Raw genomic sequence first — 21,458 nt, 5'->3', positions numbered from 1 at the left:
AAGAGATAAAAGTATGCTAAATTTGAAATAAGCAAATCATAAAAAATAGAATATATTTTATCTTAAAAATCATTGAAGCATGTAACCTTTTTCTTTTTTATCATAGCAAATATTTATCGTAATGAATGCCACCGCCGTGGTTCGCGCCACAGCGGCGGTGCACTTTCCAGTTCTCCGTGCTCACTCTACCGGAGAAAATTACGCCGCAGCTGTTAACAGCTCAGCTATAGAATGTCGGAATCTAAGCTATTCCGTCAGGACTCGGCAAGGAAATTTTGTCCCAATTATCAACGATTGCTCTCTCACCATCCCCTCCGGCCAGTTCTGGATGCTTCTGGGTCCCAATGGCTGCGGGAAATCTACACTTCTTAAGGTATATAACGAATTTGATTTTTGACATATGCAATGTGTGTGAATTGTCGCCAATTGTTTGTTGTAATTCTAGACAACTTATTTCCTGGATATTCGTGAAGATACCTATATTGGAAGCAACATTAATTTGTTTTATTTGTGTGCATGATGTATTATGATGCAAACATGTATGGGAAGTGTGTGGTTGCGATATTGGGGAATGGATATTTCTCTAATCTCATGAACCCTAATTTCTTAATTTAAACACAATACATTGCAGATTTTGGGTGGTTTATTGAATCCAGGTGGTGGTTATTTGCATGTGAATAAGCCCAGGAGTTTTGTATTCCAGAATCCTGACCATCAGGTACCGATCACGTTTGTAACTCTGTAAATTATTTCTCTGATGCAGTCAGATTGCCATAAATCCCTTTTTGTTTGTCTTTTTCTTAAGTTAAAATGTTTTGATTCAGCACTTTTAAACAGTAAGCCATTATATTTAGGAAAACTTTACAAAGGTGTGTGCAGTTTGTTGTGACTCTTGTGATTTATGTTGGTTGGAATAAATTATGGGACATGCCATCTTTCTTCAACAAGTAATACTATGTAGGAGCTACATGATAAACACTTATTTAACTTCTTATCCTCGTGTATATATGGTTAATGTTAGAAAAACGGAGGCATTGTTGTGTATCTAATTAGGTAATGCACAGGATACGTCAGAAAACTTTGCTATTATCTCGAAACTTTTGAAGGGCTTCTACCGTTTCAGTTTTTGTTATCAGAAATGGCCATGTGTGGCTACATGTCAAATCTGTGTTAGTCAGAAATTATTTTTATAAGCCATTTGTAATCTCTTCATTCTTTTGGCAGGTAGTTATGCCCACTGTGGAGGCGGATGTGGCTTTTGGCCTTGGCAAATTCAATATAGACAATGATGAGATTACATCTAGAGTGGCTGAAGCTTTGGATGCTGTAGGCATGTATGAATATTTGAAAGTATGTCAAAACACAAAATTAAGACAAATTATTTAAATGTTTATGAGCTAAATATTTCTGCGAGTCTGACTGTTGTCTTCAACCATCTAGAGACCCGTCCAGACCCTTAGTGGTGGTCAGAAGCAAAGGGTTGCTGTAGCTGGCGCTTTGGCGGAAGCATGCAAAGTATTGTTACTAGATGAACTTACATCATTCTTGGATGAAGATGATCAGGTATGGCTAATGGCCTAGTTTCTTTTTTCGGTTGTTTGTGGAATGGAGGATAAGAATTTCATGGCCTCTCACAACTTGTGCTATCTGAAGTAAAGTAGGTGAAATCCTAAAATGAAAAACCACTCTCTGAAATCCTGAAAATTTTGTTCCATGTGATGAGCAAAATACATAGAAGAATCACAAGTTCAAAACCTATAACAGAGAAGTAAAATTGAGATATCCAAATTTTCTACCAAAAATAAAAAGGTGAGATGTCCACACCTATCCTACAGATGTTGGACTCACTTCTGCTGATAATGATCCTACTTAAAACACATACCATCACATTTTCACTTTGCCTGTATTGTTATGTTGAGCTATATGGTTGGTTAGATATATATGCACGGCTGCATGTGCATTGGTCTTTCCATATTATTAAGTTCAGCATTAGATATATGTATTTTCTTAAGACATCAAATAAGTTAGTTTTGTTGTGATCTACATTCTTGCTTAATTTGAGGCCATGGCCTCATATAATTGTTTATTAACATGATATGATGTCGCAATACTCTAGTATTGCTGCATACCCAAGTGTATTTGAACATGGGCTCTAGCTTATATTAGTACTACATGTTGAGATGCATCGTTCAAAATGTGAACAAAGATCATTTGCTAATTTTTGATAGGTTGGGGTTGTAAGAGCAGTTAAAAGCTCTGTGGCTAGTTCCAAAGGAACTACAGCATTATGGGTTACTCACCGTTTAGAAGAACTCGAGTATGCAGATGGTGCCGTCTACATGGAAGATGGAAGGGTTGTTTTACAAGGCAATGCTTCCACCATAAAGAATTTTGTTGAGTCTAAGCAAGCTTCTTACATTAAGCAAATCAATTCTTGAATATTTAGCATCGCCATGTATCTTTTCACTGGATTCCGGTATACATCTATCCACTCTCACATTTCTTCAATAATACATCAAATTATCAAAACATGTAATCGATTTTTTTAGTGTAGCTAATGATGATATTGCTAGCCTCGAAGCTTTTAGATATTATAAATATAAATTTGTAAGGAATAAATATATAAATTTGGATATTATAAGACCTTGAAACTAGTAAGGAATTGTTGCTCATTACAACACAAGATAGATAAATATCGAGTTTAATTTCTACCAACCAATGGGGCGACACATGTAATGCCCTGCTTGTACATGTTTGGAGAAAAAATAAATAAATTAAAATGAAAGAATTGGTCTTCCATAGTATAAAGTTGCAACACAACAACAAACTGTGGTCTTTTGCTTTGCTTTCATGTAAGGTATTGAGACGCATGTGTAAAACCCCACAGCTGCAAGAGAAATAACAAGATCAGCAAAAAACCAGTGCATGTATTAGTACAAGTACTATTTTTTTAAAAAAATCAAACCACCCAGTGTGGGCAAGGGGTTTAGGCAGACTCCCAACCCGTGAATAAAATCTCATTAAGATGCATGAATTAAAATGTACACAATTTATGAAGGGTGTAGCTAGAATGAGTACCTCTACATCCTTCAATACAAACTCTTGATCATGAGCTAAACATGAGTTCCCAAATGTTTCACAAGGTCCACTGGTTCCAGATAATCTACAATAGAGGATCAACAAATAAGTCAAGACTAGCTTATAAACTCTTCCTGAAAATGTAGGAGGGCTCTAATTGTCTTTGTTGAAAAGAGAATTCTTGTCCAGGAAAAATACTTATAATTCTAATAGTTGTAATTGCACCTTTTCTATTACTAACATGGTGTTAAGCTCAATCAGGGATTCAAGATCCAAAGTCATATTTTTACAAAGAGGCCTAAAATCTTACTGTATAAGATACAGGAGTTGTCGTGCTTTATTAAATAAACTTAGCGAAACCCCCCCTTAGTATGTAGCCATGTGGTAAAAGAACTTACAGATCTTCGTTCAAGCGCAGAGCAAAGCTGGCACCTCCTCCAAAAGCAATCAAATCATTCAAGCACAAATAGAAGTATCTATTCACACCTATACAAATAAACAGATAGAGGTAGTCAGTTCTGAGATTACAATAGTGACTAGCGATACAACATGTTTCAAGTGAACTCCTATTGATATTTAAGCATAGCAATCAGGCAATACTCTAAATATATGTTTATGAAAAATTATTCATTTCAACAATGCAATCTAGAACGCATCCTCTAAATATGAATCACAATCTTTTGTTCATTTTAGTTGCCCTCAGAGACAGTTAGCATCTACGTAAGTAAAACCTAACCATAGTCCACATATGCTAAAAATATCTATGAATCCAAAGAATTACTTAATCATGTGAACAGGGTAACATCCTGCTAAGATAGAGCACACTCTTACTATGGTTACAAGGGGATGTGCTTACCAGTTGCTCTGAATAGCCTTGATTCACCATATATTGTCGTGAAAACAAAACTTTGATTTGTTCCCTGTCAAGTAGAGGACAATAGGTAATAAACGGCGTAAGAAGGTCAAATGTGCTACTGGAATTCGGAAACAGTAATTTGGAACATGATTTCCATAGCTGAGAGAAGCATATGACATACTTGATATTTCCTTTTTGAAGTAGCCTTTAAAGGGCAATCAAATAAGCCACCAAATACAGCACCCTTCTTGTCTCCGGTGATCTAAAGACAAAATATGGATCAGTTGTAAATGATTAGAAGTTTCAAAAAAATATCTGTAAGCAGGTAGATATAGAGGTCAACGTACCAATAAACTTGGACCGTTCAGATCAGCACTCTTTCGGATAAGTGTGTTTAGTGATATGCCATGTCTTGCCGTACTGCCCTTCATTCAGTAAATTATAGAGCGTACATCAAGCCCTGATTGTGAAATTACATAACTGAATGCAGTATCAACAAGTATAAATCGATTTTACCTGTACAGTAGAGCCCATTGGCAACCTTTCACTATGTTAGGGAGTGATGCCTCGAGGAACTCATATAAATCTGGAGAGATGAACACAGATTCATCGACAAAGCTGGGCAAGGACTTCTCAAGACTATGTGGCGTAAAGACATCTTCAAATGTATCGGAGCTAGAGCCACTACTAGTGCTTCTCTCAGCATCAGGTACTGAATTTTCTAATTGGCTGCCAAATGAATCAGGATTCTGGCTCGTCACCGAGCCATGTCCACTATTTTCTTTTTGAAAATCATCATAGCTTTCTGTCCTGTCCAAGGGTTTATCTTTCAATGAAAAACTTTTACTTCTCCATTGAAACGACTGTGAACCAGTAGACGTAACTCCGTTAGCTTGCTCATTTGGTCGGTTCCAGCTGAAACTGGCTGAGGGGAGAAAGGAAAGCATAGAAGACGGCGACTTTCCATTCTTAGGATGCAACCTGGCCTACACAAATATAACCTAGTATTGTTAAAAAATATTTAAACAGTATAGATACTTGTCGAGTATCTAAAAATAATGAATATCAACAACAGAACCTTACCATGCTTGAGGCTTCAGATATTATAATATATGAAAATATAACAAGATGAAATGCAATCAGTACTTTTCAAGAAAGAATCATCAAGCATTAACCCAGCTAGAGCTACTCCTGTTGATCCAACACCACATAATTTCTCCTTTTACCTTCATGAAAGCCTCTACCTAGTTAAAATTCAGACTGAACCAAATGAGACTGCTTTTGAAGCCCAACTCACATTCTTGTCCAGGTACATTCATCACTAAAGATTAGGTATTAAGCTGAATTTATTCTTCAAGGTCATTTAACCTAAACATAGATGAATTTATGACAAAAAGGAAGCTAATTGACGCCGCCTTTTCCCATCAGATCACAATTCTATTTTTGACATTTTCAGGTGTTTCAGCTCGATCAAACCTATTATAAGCCCTAACTGAATCAGGATCAAATTGAGCCCTATTCCTGCATCATAAACCTAAAAATTTCCCCAAATAGCATAACTAATTACCAAAACAAATCTCAAAGCACAGACACATTGCACCAAAAAACCTAAATTCAAAGCCTTCACACATGGATCATATGATTGCTTTTACCAAAATCATCAAATCGCTCAATATCAATTTCAACCATTCATATATTCAAAAATATATACAGGAAAAAAGCCTAAAAAGATAGCCAACGAAAGGGTACCTCAGATTCTTGATCTACCACCTCATTGGATGTCTGCGAATCGGAAAAGAAACTCGATAATTTATCGTAAACCTTGTCTCTAATGACATGCATTCTTCCCTTCCCTTTCAATACCTTTCTTCCCCCTTTTTGTAGAGAATTCCGTGCAGGTTATTGTTTATTAGGGGGGAAAGAAATTGAAAAGATTGGATTTTTAAGAAGCCCAGATCCAGAATAGGGTAAAAGTGATGTGGAAGATTAATAAAAGTAGCTATTTTTGAGGGAAGAAAGAAGGTTGAGAAAAAATGATGAATGATGAATGATGATGCAGTCACCGACTGTTCTCGATCCGTGTCAATTGAAGCGGAAAATTGGTGTCAATTTCTCACTCGCCTCTATTTGAAATAAATTCCTTTTCTAAGTGAATTGTAAAAAAACCTTCTGTCCAAAGAAAGGAATAAATATTAAAGATTCATACTCCAACGTTACTCATTTGATTTTAAGTAAATAATTAAATCAATATTTGACTGAGTTAAATATGGAACTTTAATTTTGAATTATTAGATTTTAATGATAATTGATAAAGATATAGTAAGTTGTAATTAATAAATGATAGTAGTAGTAATAAATTTTTTGTAAGTTACAATTAAAATAACCATTCCTAATTAATGTTCTTCGGTCGTTAAGGTTTTCGGTACTTTATCTTAGCGACTAAAGTAATCCCAATTCATAGACAAATAATTTCAGTCGAATAATTATAATTGTTGTTTAGGGCATCCACAATAAGGCGGAGGATGCGACGCCCTAAGTTCCGTCCTATGCTCCATCACATTAGCATTCTATGTTCTGCCCCTTCCACCTGCAATGAGGCGGACTATAGCCCGTCCTATAGTTTTTACTCCCTCCGTCCGCGAATAGGAGTCCCGGTTGACCATTTTCATCCGTCCGCCATTAGGAGTCCCGGTTAGACATTTTATCTTGGGAGTATAAAAAATGACCCCACTTTTCCCTTAATTTAGAAGCTGCAATTAATTTTAATCCACTTTGATTGCAAATAATAATATAAATGGATCCCACATTCCACTATCACACACTTAAATTATTACACTTAAATTTTTCTTAAAACCCGCACCCAACTCAACTGGGACTCCTATTCGCGGACGGAGGGAGTACTTCTATTTTGTATTTAATTTATTATGTTTGCAAATATATCAAGCAAAAATAAATAAAAAAAGCAACACAATTGCAAATCCTACATTCACTTAATTAAAAAAAAAGTTACAAAACAAAAAAAATAAAAAAAAGTGCACTACAGATAAAAAGAGGTTAGTCTAAAGCATTCCCAACTTGCGGCGGAGGCCATCGATTATATCCTGGAGGTACGCGATTTGAGCCGGATCGTCCGTCTGCCTGAGGGCGTTGTGCGTGTCCAACAAAGTCCTATAGTCGGAGGAAGCCACCAAATCCGTGTAGGCATGTCCCGTAGCTGAAGTCGGGGCTGTGGACGCGCTCGGGCTCGGGCTTGGGGTCGGGGCCGGGGCAGGCGGCGCGGCCTGTGAGGATGTCGTCTTGCCCTTGCCCTTGGCAGCCTTGATGCCAGCGGGACGCCTAGAGGACATCGGTGTGCCGGAACTCTCATCCTCGTACACCAGATGGTTGAGGTCCATTGGAGCTACGCCGCCGTTGCTGCTCGTATAATCACCGACTAAGGTGTGCTTCGCCCTCTTCTTCGCCGCCGTCGATTGGGGTAGCACACCTCCAACGAACTTCTGCTTCTCTTTCAAGAGCACCCAGGACTGGTAGTGCTTGAAATCGCCGTACAATGACATGTACGACTTCACCGCTTTGTTGCGCACATCCGATAGACTCTCGCCGTTGCCCTGCTCCCTCGCGCACTTCTCGTACTCCCCCGAGAACAAATTGACCTGCTTCTTTATTTGTTTCCAGTGCTTGCGGAGCGGCTCCCTGTGGCGCTTGTAGGCGGTCGGCGGCTTGGCCTCGTTGTATTTTTCAGCGATGCGCTCCCAATACGCAGTAATCTTCTGGTTGTTGGCGAACACCGGATCCTCTGAAATATCAATCCAACACCTCGTCAAGACGATGGATTCTTCCGGCTGGTAGTTCATCCTCCTCGGGGCGAACTCTTCATTCACCACCAGAAGCGGCAACTTCTGGGCTCTTGCCTTGGTCCGCTACTTCTTGGTGGCGGAGCCCGAGTCCCCGGCGGCGGCGGCGGCGGCGGAGGAGCGGCCGCGAGGTAGGGCGGGTGGCGGGTGGGAGAAGGCTCCATGTCTGACAGCCCGTACGAGTCCGTGCTGAAATCGGGACCGTACTGGGTGTTGGAGTTGAAGGGCCGGTATTCATCGGGTTCTGTACCCGACCACCGTGCACCACCACCGAACATCGGACTATTCAGACTTAGGTAATCTCCGGGATTCATTTTGTTTGAAATATTTAGAGAGCGTGGTGGAAGGAGAGAAAATGGAGTGAAAAAATGGGGTGCATATATAGTGTTTGAAAATTGAAAAAAAAAGAAAAAAAGAAAACGCGTTCTATCGTCCGTCGCATCATCCGCCTTGCCCACAGTGGTGGACGATGCGACGGCCGAAGGGGCGGAGGAGGCGCTTCGTTTGCGGAGGATGGAGAAGCCATCGTCCGTGAGCCCACAGTGGCAGACGAAGGAGCGGAGGATGCATAGTCCGTCGCATCCTCCGCCCCATTGTGAATGCTTTTATATGTTTATGATATTTATTTATTTCCATTTGTTCGAGTCACAAATATAAAGATAAAGTGTAATCTTTTCAGTAGTAATATTTTTCTTTAAAGTTTTCTACTTAAACTATAATCGAAGAATACCAGTTTGTGGCAATTTAAAGGTGCTCTAACGATGAAAACAAACTGAAATATTATTATTAATCAACAAAATGATTAGTTTTAAAAAGTGTTCTTTGAGGACATTTTTTTGGGGCCATTATTATTTCATAAAAACGAAAGCTTTCAAGATTAAATCCACATAGTATTCAAAATAGTTTTTATAGGAAACATTTAGTATAAAAGTTGGATATGAAACATCTGTGGCCCTCTTTCACATGAAATAAAGTAGCATTTCATAATTAGAAATAAAGTAGCATCTCTATATATTTGAAATTTCATAAAGGTGATTTAAGACTTATCATATTGAGTGAAGGTATTCACAATAGGGGAGATCGCTCCCTCACAACAGCTTTCTCAAAAATTCCTCATGCCTATTCATCATTCTATCTCGTGGCCTTCCAACAGCTTTCATAATCTTTAATAATCATTCAATTTAAATCATTTTAATTATTGGCGTTTAGAGAGAAAATTTATACTCAAGAAAATAAGAGAGTATGAATAAAATAAAATGCAATGAGAGCATTCACAATAGGGATGCTATTAGAGGTGAAGACCGTCGGACAGCGCTCGGACAACTTTTTAAGCAACTCAAATACAGTACGCCATTTTAGTAACCATATAAATTTGGTACACGGATAGTCGATAGATATGATCTTTTGTTTCCAATGCTAAAATTTTGACATAATTTTAGAAACCATTTAATTTTGGTACACGAATAGATATGATCTTTTGTTTCTAATGCTATAATTTTGACTTAGGAAATCATATCTAGTTTCATACTTTGCGTGTGTGATAAGTTAGTAATACCAAGATAAAGATTTATATATGGACATTTCTAATTGTTTGATATCATAGTTAAGCTTAACTCAAAGCCCAATATAAGACAAGGGCCCTCTCCAACCTTACCAAAATTATAACTTTAACCATGTTTATGTAACCCACCAATTTGTCAAGTTAAGCCATGTTATTTAATATACTATACAAATTTAGATAATTTCTTTTCTATCAAACAACGACAAAAAAAATTATATATTTGCATATCTTGACATGAAGCCCGTATTTCTTATCTTGTTTTACATATCTGTTCATATCCCATCTTTTTTATCAAACGAGTAAATATTATACAAAGCCCTTGCTCACTTTTTTTTCATAAAGTATATAATATATAATTAACTGTTATTGTACTTTGTACATCTTGAGCAATAGAGCCGTTTTTTGCAATTTTACTTCAATCGTTCTAGCAACTCGGTCGGGTCAGTTCAATAATAGACACTTTTGTATATTCTTGGATCAACAAACTGTATACGGCATATATTTTTTCACTACCTCATTGTTACATATTTTAGGGGGTGTTTGATAAGCTATATGTCTTAACATGTGATAACTCATAGTGAGATGATTCATCTTAATTTAATAAGATAACACAATTTTACCTAGTGTTTGATAGCTTAAGATATGAAATGAGATAATTTAGTTATATGTGTGAAAAGACATATATCTTATATTTATTTTTTATTAATTGAATTTACTTATAATATAATTAATTATTTTAGTCTAAGAAAAATTTAACAATAGCAAACTTTATTAATTAGTATTATAAAATAAATAATAACAGTAGAGAGAGAAAGAAGAGTAGAGGAGCATGACAGAGAGACAAGGGGAGGGGGGGTGGGGGGAATAGCAGTAGAGGCGGGTGGGGTGTGGGCGGAATTGCAGTAGGTGGTGGTGGGGGCAGATCCTCTGTTGTTTTGAAAAACACAGCACATGGTACTGTGCTTAAAACATAAAAATTATTAAATGCAACGATTAAAACAGTTTTTCATTTAAACACTTTCCAAAATTCAGTTAATTATATAAATTAAAATTCTTGCAAATACAAAAAAAATGTAAAATAAAAAATACACGAAAAAAATATAAAACATACATTTATGATATTCAAAAGTTGAAGTGTTATAATTTATGACTCTAGAGAATTGATATGCTGAGGACAAATTGTGAGGACTTGTGAGCACTCTGACACTTGGCAACATTACCATCAATTTCTCTCTCTTCCCTTTCTAATTTCCTCTCTCCTCTCTCCTCTCTCTCATCGTCGCCTCTCCCTCTCTCATCTGCAATTCTCTCTCTCCTTCTCTTTCATCCTCTTTACTTTGTTATCTGCATCAACTCTCTCTTTCACCTTTCTCCTCTCTCACGCCATTCTCTCTTTTCTGTCTCAATTCTTTCTTCCCCAAATCACCTCACTTCTTGTTCTCAATTCGTCACCCCCAAATTGAAACTGCCATAACCGATTTCTTCTCTAGTCATCGCATGGTCATCGCATGGTCATCACCGACGCATCTATTTTATAACAAAATTGATGCAGATCAAAAATCAAATGTGCAATGAAGGAGAGGAAGAGAGTGAAAGTATTAGAGAGAATGGAAGAGAATTAGATCGAAATAAATCATCGCATAGATCGAAATCTACAGAATCAATTACGGATCGAAAAATATTTAGAAAATTGGGGGTGGAATCAGAATTTGAATTTGAAGTGTCAATCACCACACATCTATTTTTAGCTGCAAATTAAGCCTGGGGCGACAATTATGATTCATCATATTCAAAGGCCAAACAACTAAAATGAAATTGAGAAAATGAGAAACAAAATCCATAAATTAGAAAGAAAAATCAGTCAAGTGAAAGGCAAAATGGAGCTCGGTGGTTTACTCCGCCGCAGAGATCAGGATAAAAGAGAAGAAGAGAGGGAATTGCAGAGGAGAGAGGGAGAGGAGACGATGAGAGATCAGAGAAAGGAGAGAGGAAATTAGAAAGGGGAGAGAGAAAATTGATGGTGACGTTGCCAGGTGTCAGAGTCGCTCACCAAGTCCCATTGCGGATGCTCTAATAGAATTTTTAAGTATTTTTAATGTTAGAAACACAACTAAATAGAGAATGAGATATTCCCGTATGTTATCGTTTCATTTAATAATTTTTATGTTTTAAGCACAACTCAAGGTACTGTGTTTCTCAAAACAGCAGAGGATCTGCTCCCGGGAGTGGTGGAAAGGGAACAATAGCAGGAGAGAGAGAGAGAGAGTACAGTTTGAGGGAGAGCTATTAAAGTCAAGAGCATAAATTTGAAGAGGTAGATACACAATCACGCCTTTTTCCCCCTGATTATTTATAATGAGATAGCCATTTTGTGTTTGTTTTGATGGGCCGACTATTTAACACGGATCACACTTATATTTTATCTAGGCTATCAAACGCCCATTTAAAATTGATAACTTAACTATCTTGCCTTATCTACCCTTACCCAAACACTCCCCTAGACGATTATTAGTACTAGTGTACTACTATGATGTTCATGTATGGCATAAAGCCCCATAAATTGAGCAAACCCAAGGGCTAAATCCCCTACTCGAAATAAGAAGGCAAAAACAACACACTCAAGTGAAATGACATATTTGCCCTCGCCAGAGCCCTATATTTACACACCACCACTTAAATTTTGCATTTGGATTTGCCCTTCATTTTCACTCTTCTTCTCCTCAAATTCCTTAAGCGTAGTCCTCCATTTAAAAAACGTCCCAAACAAGCCCTCCATCTCCTCGAGCGTCTTCCCCTGCGTCTCAGGGTACAAAGTGTAAAAAAACAAAAATGCCACCATCGCAACCCCACTGTAGAGGAAAAACGTCCCTCCAAACGTAATCGCTTTATGCAGGGATATAAACGTCATTGAAATCACTCCGCTGGTGGCGCGATTCATTGCGACGGCTATACTCGCACCCTGCGCCCGCAGCCTCATAGGAAATATCTCCGAGGTGTAGACCCACGGGATGGGCCCCAACCCGATGGAGAAGAACGCCACATAGGTTAAAACCATTGCTATGGAGAGCGTCAGGGCCCACACCACCCTCCGATCCGAGTGGTCAATAACGGTCAGCCCGATCCCGAGCGCCATGCTGGACACGATCATCCCTGCCACGCTGGACAAAAGCAGCGGCCGCCTCCCGACCTTATCCAAATAGAAGGTGGCGACCAAGATGAAGATTGTCTTGGTGAATCCGACGGCCATGGTGGCGAGCAGCTGGTCGGTGTCGGACTTAAGCCCGGCCTTCTTGAAGATGTCCGGGCCGTAGAGGACGATGGAGTCGATGCCGCTGGCCTGCTGGAAGAAGTGGATGCCGGCACCGCAGATGAGGATGTGGCGGACGGCGGGGGTGGGGTGGAGGAGGAGCTCGCGCCAGACGCCGCTGCCGTGGCTCTTTTTGGAGACGGCCACCACGTCGTCGGTGCAGTGCTCGGGGATGCCGGCGGCTTCCTTGATCTCGGCGAGGCGCTGCTTGGACTCCGCGGGGGAGTCGGAGGTTTTGTCGAGGACGCGCTTGGCGTCGCCGAGGCGGCCCTGCATCACGAGCCAGCGAGGGGACTCCGGCATTGCAAGAACCCCGATGGCAATGAAGACGGCCGGGATGCAGCCGATTCCGAGCATGAGTCGCCATCCTATGTGGGTGGGGAGCTTTGAGAAGCCGTAGTTTGAAACATACCCGAGTAATAAGCCTGTGGTTGAAAATAAATATTACTCCATCCGTCCACGATTAAGAGTCTCATTTCTAAATGGCGCGGGTTTTAAGAAATGTTAAGAAAGTGGGTGGAAGAAAGTTAGTGGAATATGAGTTAGTGGAATGTGAGGTCTCTTTATCATTTATGGTAATTATGAACCGAGACTCTTATTCGTTGACGGACCAAAATGGAAAAACGGGACTCTTATTCGTGGACGGAGGGAGTACTAATAAAAACAACGATATCGTTACCAAAGAATAAATAAATAAAAACAACAATATACTAGTAGTAGTTTGGGACCGTAAAAAATAAAATACGATGCAATTAGTTTAAGATACAATGAGCGTGTAAAAATAAGAGTCATTTGTAGCAAATTAAAGTGAAATTTTACATCGTAGAAGTAAATCATAACATATTACCATATTTTCCCCCTCTTTACTTATTTTTCCTCTTTTTCGATAGGCAGATAAACATATATTTAAAAGCAAGAGCTACACTATGAATTATGATAGACTCAAACTTAAGGCTTTTTTGCCTGCATGCTATAGTACTATTTTGTCATAACACCAATTCACACATGATATGTTCATGCTGAATTTTCTTCGGCTAATTTTTTCTCTTATTATTGACTCTCGAGGTGTCCATGGAGATGTGCACGCGTGTCTTTGCAAGATGTGCGTTAGATGATTAATTGGACCCATGAAATGCATAATTTTCTTCGACTTAAAATGTGAGGCTAGAAAATATGCCTCCTTTTCCGTATTTAATTGATTCAAAATTGGAATCTTTTGTGATATTTTTTTCGACAATGAATCGTACGTTTGATTGAAACTTGTCATAGACATAAATATACACGTATGTTTGATTGTTCCTAAAATTGTACTCCTATAAATAAAACAAAAATATATGTATTGCATAGTACTCATAGAAAAGATATACGGTATACCAACTATTTTAAACATATATAAATTGAATCCACTATTAATAATTAAATTGTGCTTCGCCAACTATTTTAGTATAAATACTGTTTAACATTGTCCGTACTCACAACAAAACAAATACGTATATTTAGAAAATTGAATATTATATTTTCTAAAAAAAGAAATTGAACGTTCATATTTAGAAACCAAAACGAAATAAACTAATCTTTAGTTCCGTAACCTTTCCAAATTCGTTTGTATGGATGGTGTAGTATTTTTCTCAAATGACTGATGGATATTTTTTCCCTTAGAAGTAATTCAAAAATCTTTTTAAGCTCGTCTTTCCTAAAAGAGTTGTAAACTTTTCTCTATTAGTAGTAATATTTACTAGTAGTCCTACTTAGAGCATCTCCAACCATTCCACTAAACTCAAATCCATTTTAGTGTAAATCTCAAACTAAATATTGATTTTACTCCAACCATTTACACTAAACTCAAACTTAAAAGAATATTCTCTATATTATGCTTTTTATACTTCACAAAATTTGAGAATTTTTTAGATTTTGGTTTAGTGTAAACCTAAAAATATGTATTTTTTTCTCAAAAACCAAAAATAGGATTGATTTTGAGTACTATTGGAGCTATATACCTATTCCATTTTAAGTTTTAGTATACCCTTGGAGATGGTATTACTAGTAATAAATAGACAAAACCCAAATCCTTATTTACTTTGTCACGTTGAAAATTTCGCTAGTGTACTCAAACCCCAAAATAATAGTACTAAAACAATTAGCAAAAAAAGTAAATTAAAGAGTTACCAAAATTGATGAAGACCTCAGGAAAGGAAGAGAGGAAGCCGCGGGCGGAGGCCGGGGCGACCTCCGCCGTGTAGACGGGCGCTATCATGAGAGCATAGCCGACGCCTATGCCGGCAACGAAGCGGCCCACCATGAGGAAGGCGTAGTTGGTGGCGAATCCCATGAGCAGCGCGCCCACGAAGAAAATAGCTCCGGCGAAGACGATTGTGTAGCGGCGGCCCAGCCAGTCGGAGGTCCGGCCCGCGGCGGCGGAGCCGAGAAGCGAGTAGATATTGATAATTCCCATTATCACCTCTTTTTGTACGTCAGTCATATGTATTTCTTTCTTTATGTAGATTATGGCTCCGCTCATTATTCCTACATCTGCACGTAGCAAAATATTTTAATTAATTTGTATTGTGAAAAAAGCAAAAAATTAGTAAATATTGCAACTAATTATTGAAGAGAATTTTTGTAAAGGAAATTGATGTACCATATCCAAGTAAGATGGAGGTCATGGAGGCCAAGAAAGCACAAGCCAAAGCATATTTGTTTCTCTTTGGTTTTATGGGTGTGGGAAGTTGGGATTCGATGGCGGTGGCGGCACCGTTATTCTCCGGCCCCTTTTCAGCCATGAGAGTGACAGTGTTAGATGGGTTTTAAAATTGGAATTTTGGTGGTTAGGATAAGAGGCTTTGGTGTGAGTGGTGCATGTGGGATGGATTTATATAGAAGAGAGAGAGGAAGACGAGACTCTTTCTTGGACTTGTTATAACATGTTTTTCTTTTTTATTACTACTACTACTACTACTATTATTATTATTATTATTATTATTATTATTATTATTATTATTATTATTATTATTATTATTATTATTAATTTGGTATCGATTGCGTATAGTAGTACTCCATAATCCATATACTTTCATTATACTATTAAATATATTGACTTCGACCAGTTGACCACATTTGCAATGAGTTTTAAAAGTAATTTAAATGAGTATGAGAAATATATTGTTCAAAGTTGTTAAAAAGAAAACATAGCATGTTATATGAGATGATTTGCATGCTTAATAAGCATAATAAGATAACACAAGATAATTAATTAGAGTAAGATGTGCTTTAAGATAAAAATGAGCTTTAAGTGCCTAACATGAGGATAAAGTAGGTCATGAAATAAAGTGAATGATTGTATATTTAGTGTTTTGTCAGAAAAAAAAATGACTCAATTTAGTTAGAACATCCAAAAAAGAAATACAATTCAACTTAGTTGGAACAAGGAGTATTACTTTTTATTAGAGGGTAATACTAATGAGATATTTCCAATTAAACAAAATGTTGAAGCCAAAAAGTAATTAAAGAAATCATGCGAACTTTGCTTCATCTTCTAAATCACTTCCCCTTTCCCACTCTCTCCTTCTTCCGCTCCTCATTTCAATCTTCTGCAAATTCATACTATCCCCACCACTCAACCCTTCGAAGCTTTGCAGTTATGGCCGATGACCTCGTCAGAGGAAACGTGCTCCAAAACGGCATCGCTCTCATCACTCTCGATCGCCCCAAAGCTCTTAATGCCATGAATTTAGGTTTCATCGTATTTATTTCGCGGCTAGTTTTCCTTTCTTATATTTTGATTTGCATTTAGTAATAATTATTGGAGCTTAATTTGAAATCTCTAGGAATTTGTCTACTGATTTAGTGTGTTAAATTCAAGTGTCTCTTCATTTGTGCCATATGTAATTGCTGCTAACCGTGGGATTTATTTGATTCTATGTAGATATGGACGTCAAATATAAGAGTTACCTTGATGAATGGGAATTGGACCCGAGAGTGAAGTGCGTTTTGGTTGAAAGCAGCTCATCTCGCGCATTCTCAGTAGGTCACAGAGCTGTTTTTTGCAATTTTACCTCAATCATTCTAGGAACTCGAGTCAATTCAATAATAGACACTTTTGAATATTCTTGGATCAACAAAATGTATACGACGTATATGTTTTCACTACCTCAGTGTTACACATTTTAGAAGATTATTAGTACTACTATGATATTCATGTATGACATAAAGCCCCATAAATTGAGCAAACCCAAGGGCTAAAACCCCTACTCGAAATAAGAAGGCAAAAGCAACACACTCAAGTAAAATGACAGATTTGCCCTCGCCAGAGCCCTATATTTACACACCACCACTTTAATTCCGGATTTGGATTTGCCCTTCATTTTCGCTCTTCTTTTCCTCAAATTCCTTAAGCGCAGTCCTCCATTTAAAAAATGTCCCAAACAAACCCTCCATCTCCTCCAGCGTCTTCCCCTGCGTCTCAGGGTACAATGCGTAAAAAAACAGAAATGCCACCACCGCAACCCCACCGTAGAGGAAAAACGTCCCTCCAAATTTAATCGCATTATGCATGGATATAAACGTCATTGAAATCACTCCGCTGGTGACGCGATTCACCGCGACCGCTATGCTCGCACCCTGCGCTCGCAGCCTCAGAGGAAATATCTCCGAGGTGTAGACCCACGTGATGGGCCCCAACCCGATGGAGAAGAACGCCACGTAGGTTAAAACCATTGCTATGGAGAGAGCCAGGGCCCACACCACCTTCCGATCCGAGTGGTCAACAACGGTCAGCCCGATCCCGAGCGCCATGCTGGACACGATCATCCCTGCTACGCTGGACAAAAGCAGCGGCCTCCTCCCGACCTTATCCAAATAGAAGGTGGCGACCAAGATGAAGATTGTCTTGGTGAATCCGACGGCCATGGTGGCGAGCAGTTGGTCGGTGTCGGACTTGAGCCCGGCCTTCTTGAAGATGTCCGGGCCGTAGAGGACGACGGAGTCGATGCCGCTGGCCTGCTGGAAGAAGTGGATGCCGGCGCCGCAGATGAGGATGTGGCGGACGGCGGGGGTGGGGTGGAGGAGCATCTCGCGCCAGACGCCGCTGCCGTGGCTCTTTTTGGAGACGGCCATCACGTCGTCGGTGCAGTGCTCGGGGATGCCGGCGGCTTCCTTGATCTCGGCGAGGCGCTGCTTGGACTCCGCCGGGGAGTCGGAGGTTTTGTCGAGCACGCGCTTGGCGTCGCCGAGGCGGCCCTGCATCACGAGCCAGCGAGGGGACTCCGGCATTGCGAGGACGCCGAGGGCAATGAAGACGGCCGGGATGCAGCCGATCCCGAGCATGAGTCGCCATCCTATGTGGGTGGGGAGCTTTGAGAAGCCGTAGTTTGAAACATAGCCAAGTAATATGCCTGTGGATGAATATAAATATTACTAAAAAACAACAATATAATATTTGCGCCATTCTAAGTGACTCGTTACTTAATGGTGACTAAGTGACTCGTTATTTAACGATAGTTTGGGACGATCAAAAATAAAATACAATTCAATTAATTAGTTTAAAACCTATATGTATTAAATTAAAGTGATTTTAAATCGTAGAAGTAAATAACATTATTTCTTATTTTCTTCCTTTTTCATATGGCAAATGAACATAGTACTACTTATTTTCTCCTTTTTTATATAGGTAGATGGGCATAAATTTAAAGGCCGGAGTAACATCACGATAAACTCAAACTCATGACTTTTGTCTACGTGCTGTATTATTCTGTCGTTAGACCAACCCGACACATGATATGTTCATGCTGAATTTTCTTCGACTATATTTTTCACTTATTATTGATTTTCGAGGTGTCCATGGAGATGTGCACGCGTGTCTTTGCAAGATGTGGGCAGATGATTAATTGGACCCATGAAATGCAGAATTTTCTTCGATTTAAAATATGAGGCTAGAAAATATGTCTCCTTTTCGGAACCGAACCTTAACCTTATTTTTTCAGTTTTCGGTTAACCGAAAACCGAAAAAATAAAGTTCGGTTCTTGGTTAACCAAGAACCGGGAGCCGTTTTCCCAAGCCTACTGTCGATGACTAAACTAAATGACAAGATTGCATATTTCTCAATGCATTAAATACACTAAAAATGATTAAGTTTAAGCTAATTTCGGTTCCGGTTCTAACTTAGAATCGAAAGGTTAGAACTGAATAACCGTTATTTTCTAAATATTTAATTTTTATATATTTATTTTAGTTTTATTATTATTGCTTTAGAAAAGTAAAAATTAGTTTGATGAATGACGCTGGTTTATATTGGTTTTGGACTTAGTTTTGTAAACTTTGTCGGAATTTTGGTTTTTGGTGATGGAATGGAATCATGGTTTTTGTCCTTTTGATTTCACGACTTATTACTTAATGTATTATATTGCACTTGAGTTCGGTTCCTTCATTGGAATCGAAGATCGAACCGATCGTTCCTTGAGGAACCGAACCGACTAAAGGTTCAGTTTTGGTTTTGGATTTTGGAAAAAATAGGAGTCGGTTAATCAACTAATCGATTTGGTCGGAAGCGAACCGACCAAATTTCCACCCCTAATCGATAATCGACAGGCTGAATAAATTAAGTTTACAAAATCTTTCTAACAGCCTAAAACAATTGGAGAAATTCAAACAAATCGTTTCCTACAGTGATTCGTTGAATATTCTTCCGTAAAATAACCCGAACTGAAATAAAATAATCTCAACTCAATGAAACTTGTCATAGACTTAATTAAATGTACACGTAATATTGTTCCTAAAATTGTATAAATATAAACAAAATTATATGTATTGCATAGTACTCATAGACAAGATATACCAACTATTTTAAACATATATAAACTGAATCCACTATTAACAAATTGTGCTTCGGCAACTATTTTTTTTATAAATATTGTTTAACATTGTCCTTACTCACAACAAAACCAATACGTATATTTAGAAATTGAATATTAAATATTTTCTAAAAAAAAAAGAAATTTAACGTTCATATTTAGAAACCCATATGAAATAAACTAATCTTTAGTTCCGTAACCTATCCAAATTCGTTTGTGTGGAGTAGTATTTTCTCAAATGACTGATGCATATTTTTTCCTTATAGAAGTAATTCAAAAAAAATTTTAAGCTCGTCTTTCCTAAAAGAGTTGTATACCTTTACCTATTAGAACATAAGTACTTATTACTTACTCCCTCCGTCCACCAAAATTTGTCCTATTTTTATATTTCCGTCTGTCCCCTAAAATTTGTCTCATTTCACTTTTACTATTTTTGGTAGTGGACTCCATATTCCACTAACTCATTCCTACTCACATTTTATTATAAAACTAATATATAAAAGTAGGATTCACAATCCACAAACTTTTTCAACTCACTTTCCATTACATTTTTTAAAACCCGTGCCCGGTCAAACCGAAACGAATTTTTGTGGACGGAGGGAGTAATAAATAGACAAAACCCAAATCCTTATTTACTTTGTCACATTGAAAATTTCGCTAGTGTACTCAAACCCCAAAATAATAACTAAAACAATTAGCAAAAAAAAGTAAATGAAAGAGTTACCAAAATTGATGAAGACCTCCGGGAAGGAAGAGAGGAAGCCGCGGACGGAGGCCGGGGCGATCTCCGCCGTGTAGATGGGCGCTATCATGACCGCATAGCCGACGCCTATGCCGGCAACGAAGCGGCCCACCATGAGGAAGCCGTAGTTGGTGGCGAATCCCATGAGCAGCGCGCCCACGAAGAAAATAGCTCCGGCGAAGACGATTGTGTAGCGGCGGCCCAGCCAGTCGGAGGACCGGCCGGCAGCGGCGGAGCCGAGTAGCGAGTAGACATTGAGAATTCCCATGATCACCTCTTTTTGTACGTCATTCATAGGTATTTCTTTCTTTATGTAGATTATGGCTCCACTCATTACTCCTATATCTGCACGTAGCAAATAATTTTAATTAATTTTTTTTGTGAAAACAGCATAAAGTTAGTAAATATTGCAACTAATTAATGAAGAGAATTTCTGTAAAGGAAATTGATGTACCATATCCAAGTAAGATGGAGGTCATGGAGGCCAAAAAAGCACAAGCCAAAGCATATTTGTTTATCTTTGGTTTTATGGGTGTGGGTAGTTGGGATTCGATGGCGGCGGCACCGTTATTCTCCGGCCTCTTTTCAGCCATGAGAGTGGCGGTGTTAGATAGGGTACTTGAAATTGAAATTTTGGTGGTTAGGATAAGAGGTTTTGGTGTGTGTGGTGCATGTGGGATGGATTTATATAGAAGAGAGAGAGTGGGAATGTGAACAAAATACCATGTAATTAAATCAAACTTTTAACTATTTGAGCTCAGTCATTGTATAAGGTCAAAGATCATTATAGCCAATTGTTCACGTCATCTATCAATCCTTAATGAGATTTAGACGAGACTCTTTTCTTGGACTTTTCTTGGACTTGTTATGACATGTGTTTTTTTTTTTGTTTTATTATTATTATTATTATTATTATTATTATTATTATTATTATTATTATTATTAATAATAATAATAATTTGGTATCGATCGCGTATAGTAGTACTCCATAATCCATATACTTTCTTTATACTATTAAATATATTGACTTCGACCAGTTGACCACATTTGCAAGTGAGTTTTAAAAATAAGAGCGAGCTGCACCAGAGGGTCCTAACTTTTCGACTTGTTTCACCGGATACCCCTAACTTTAAAAAATCCCATCAGAGGTATCTAACAAAATATATAATCACAAACCTTGTGTTTTTTGCCATTTTACGGACGAAAATGCCCAA

At 38.3% G+C, this 21,458-nt stretch overlaps 4 protein-coding genes and 1 non-coding gene across 6 annotated transcripts; 1 reads left to right on the top strand and 4 right to left on the bottom strand.

The window, feature by feature from the left end:
- Window positions 1–83: 83 nt before the first annotated feature.
- LOC125188577 (ABC transporter I family member 10) lies at window positions 84–2,529 on the top strand. Its single transcript, XM_048085511.1, has 5 exons — window positions 84–373; window positions 632–718; window positions 1,225–1,350; window positions 1,441–1,563; window positions 2,229–2,529. The coding sequence occupies exons 1-5, from the start codon at window positions 122–124 to the stop codon at window positions 2,436–2,438; spliced, it is 798 nt and encodes a 265-aa protein (XP_047941468.1). The 5' UTR covers window positions 84–121; the 3' UTR covers window positions 2,439–2,529.
- Window positions 2,530–2,619: 90 nt separating this feature from the next.
- Window positions 2,620–6,028, bottom strand: LOC125188576 (oxidation resistance protein 1). 2 transcript variants are annotated; one of them, XM_048085509.1, is made up of 8 exons: window positions 5,684–6,028; window positions 4,451–4,920; window positions 4,282–4,354; window positions 4,116–4,196; window positions 3,935–3,998; window positions 3,477–3,564; window positions 3,079–3,163; window positions 2,620–2,887 (listed from the first exon to the last, which is right to left on the bottom strand). In XM_048085509.1, the coding sequence occupies exons 1-8, from the start codon at window positions 5,774–5,776 to the stop codon at window positions 2,849–2,851; spliced, it is 993 nt and encodes a 330-aa protein (XP_047941466.1). In that variant the 5' UTR covers window positions 5,777–6,028; the 3' UTR covers window positions 2,620–2,848. The 2 variants fall into 2 exon arrangements, with proteins under 2 accessions (XP_047941466.1, XP_047941467.1); XM_048085510.1 differs by having other exon boundaries at window positions 4,451–4,915.
- A 5,020-nt stretch (window positions 6,029–11,048) lies between these two features.
- On the bottom strand, window positions 11,049–11,140 carry LOC125191458. Its single transcript, XR_007171140.1, has one exon. It is a non-coding gene; the product is annotated as a small nucleolar RNA U31b (small nucleolar RNA).
- Window positions 11,141–11,654: 514 nt separating this feature from the next.
- Window positions 11,655–15,542, bottom strand: LOC125188738 (polyol transporter 5-like). Its single transcript, XM_048085764.1, has 3 exons — window positions 15,295–15,542; window positions 14,823–15,185; window positions 11,655–13,081 (listed from the first exon to the last, which is right to left on the bottom strand). The coding sequence occupies exons 1-3, from the start codon at window positions 15,434–15,436 to the stop codon at window positions 12,009–12,011; spliced, it is 1,578 nt and encodes a 525-aa protein (XP_047941721.1). The 5' UTR covers window positions 15,437–15,542; the 3' UTR covers window positions 11,655–12,008.
- Window positions 15,543–16,759: 1,217 nt separating this feature from the next.
- Window positions 16,760–20,945, bottom strand: LOC125188740 (polyol transporter 5-like). Its single transcript, XM_048085767.1, has 3 exons — window positions 20,699–20,945; window positions 20,227–20,589; window positions 16,760–18,046 (listed from the first exon to the last, which is right to left on the bottom strand). The coding sequence occupies exons 1-3, from the start codon at window positions 20,835–20,837 to the stop codon at window positions 16,989–16,991; spliced, it is 1,560 nt and encodes a 519-aa protein (XP_047941724.1). The 5' UTR covers window positions 20,838–20,945; the 3' UTR covers window positions 16,760–16,988.
- Between the last annotated feature and the right edge of the window lie 513 nt (window positions 20,946–21,458).

The sequence above is a fragment of the Salvia hispanica genome, chromosome 5 (genome assembly GCF_023119035.1).
Source record: "Salvia hispanica cultivar TCC Black 2014 chromosome 5, UniMelb_Shisp_WGS_1.0, whole genome shotgun sequence".
Taxonomy (NCBI): Eukaryota; Viridiplantae; Streptophyta; class Magnoliopsida; order Lamiales; family Lamiaceae; genus Salvia; species Salvia hispanica.
The sequence above is the reverse complement of the archived record's forward strand: the minus strand, read 5'-3'. Positions and strand labels throughout refer to the sequence as shown.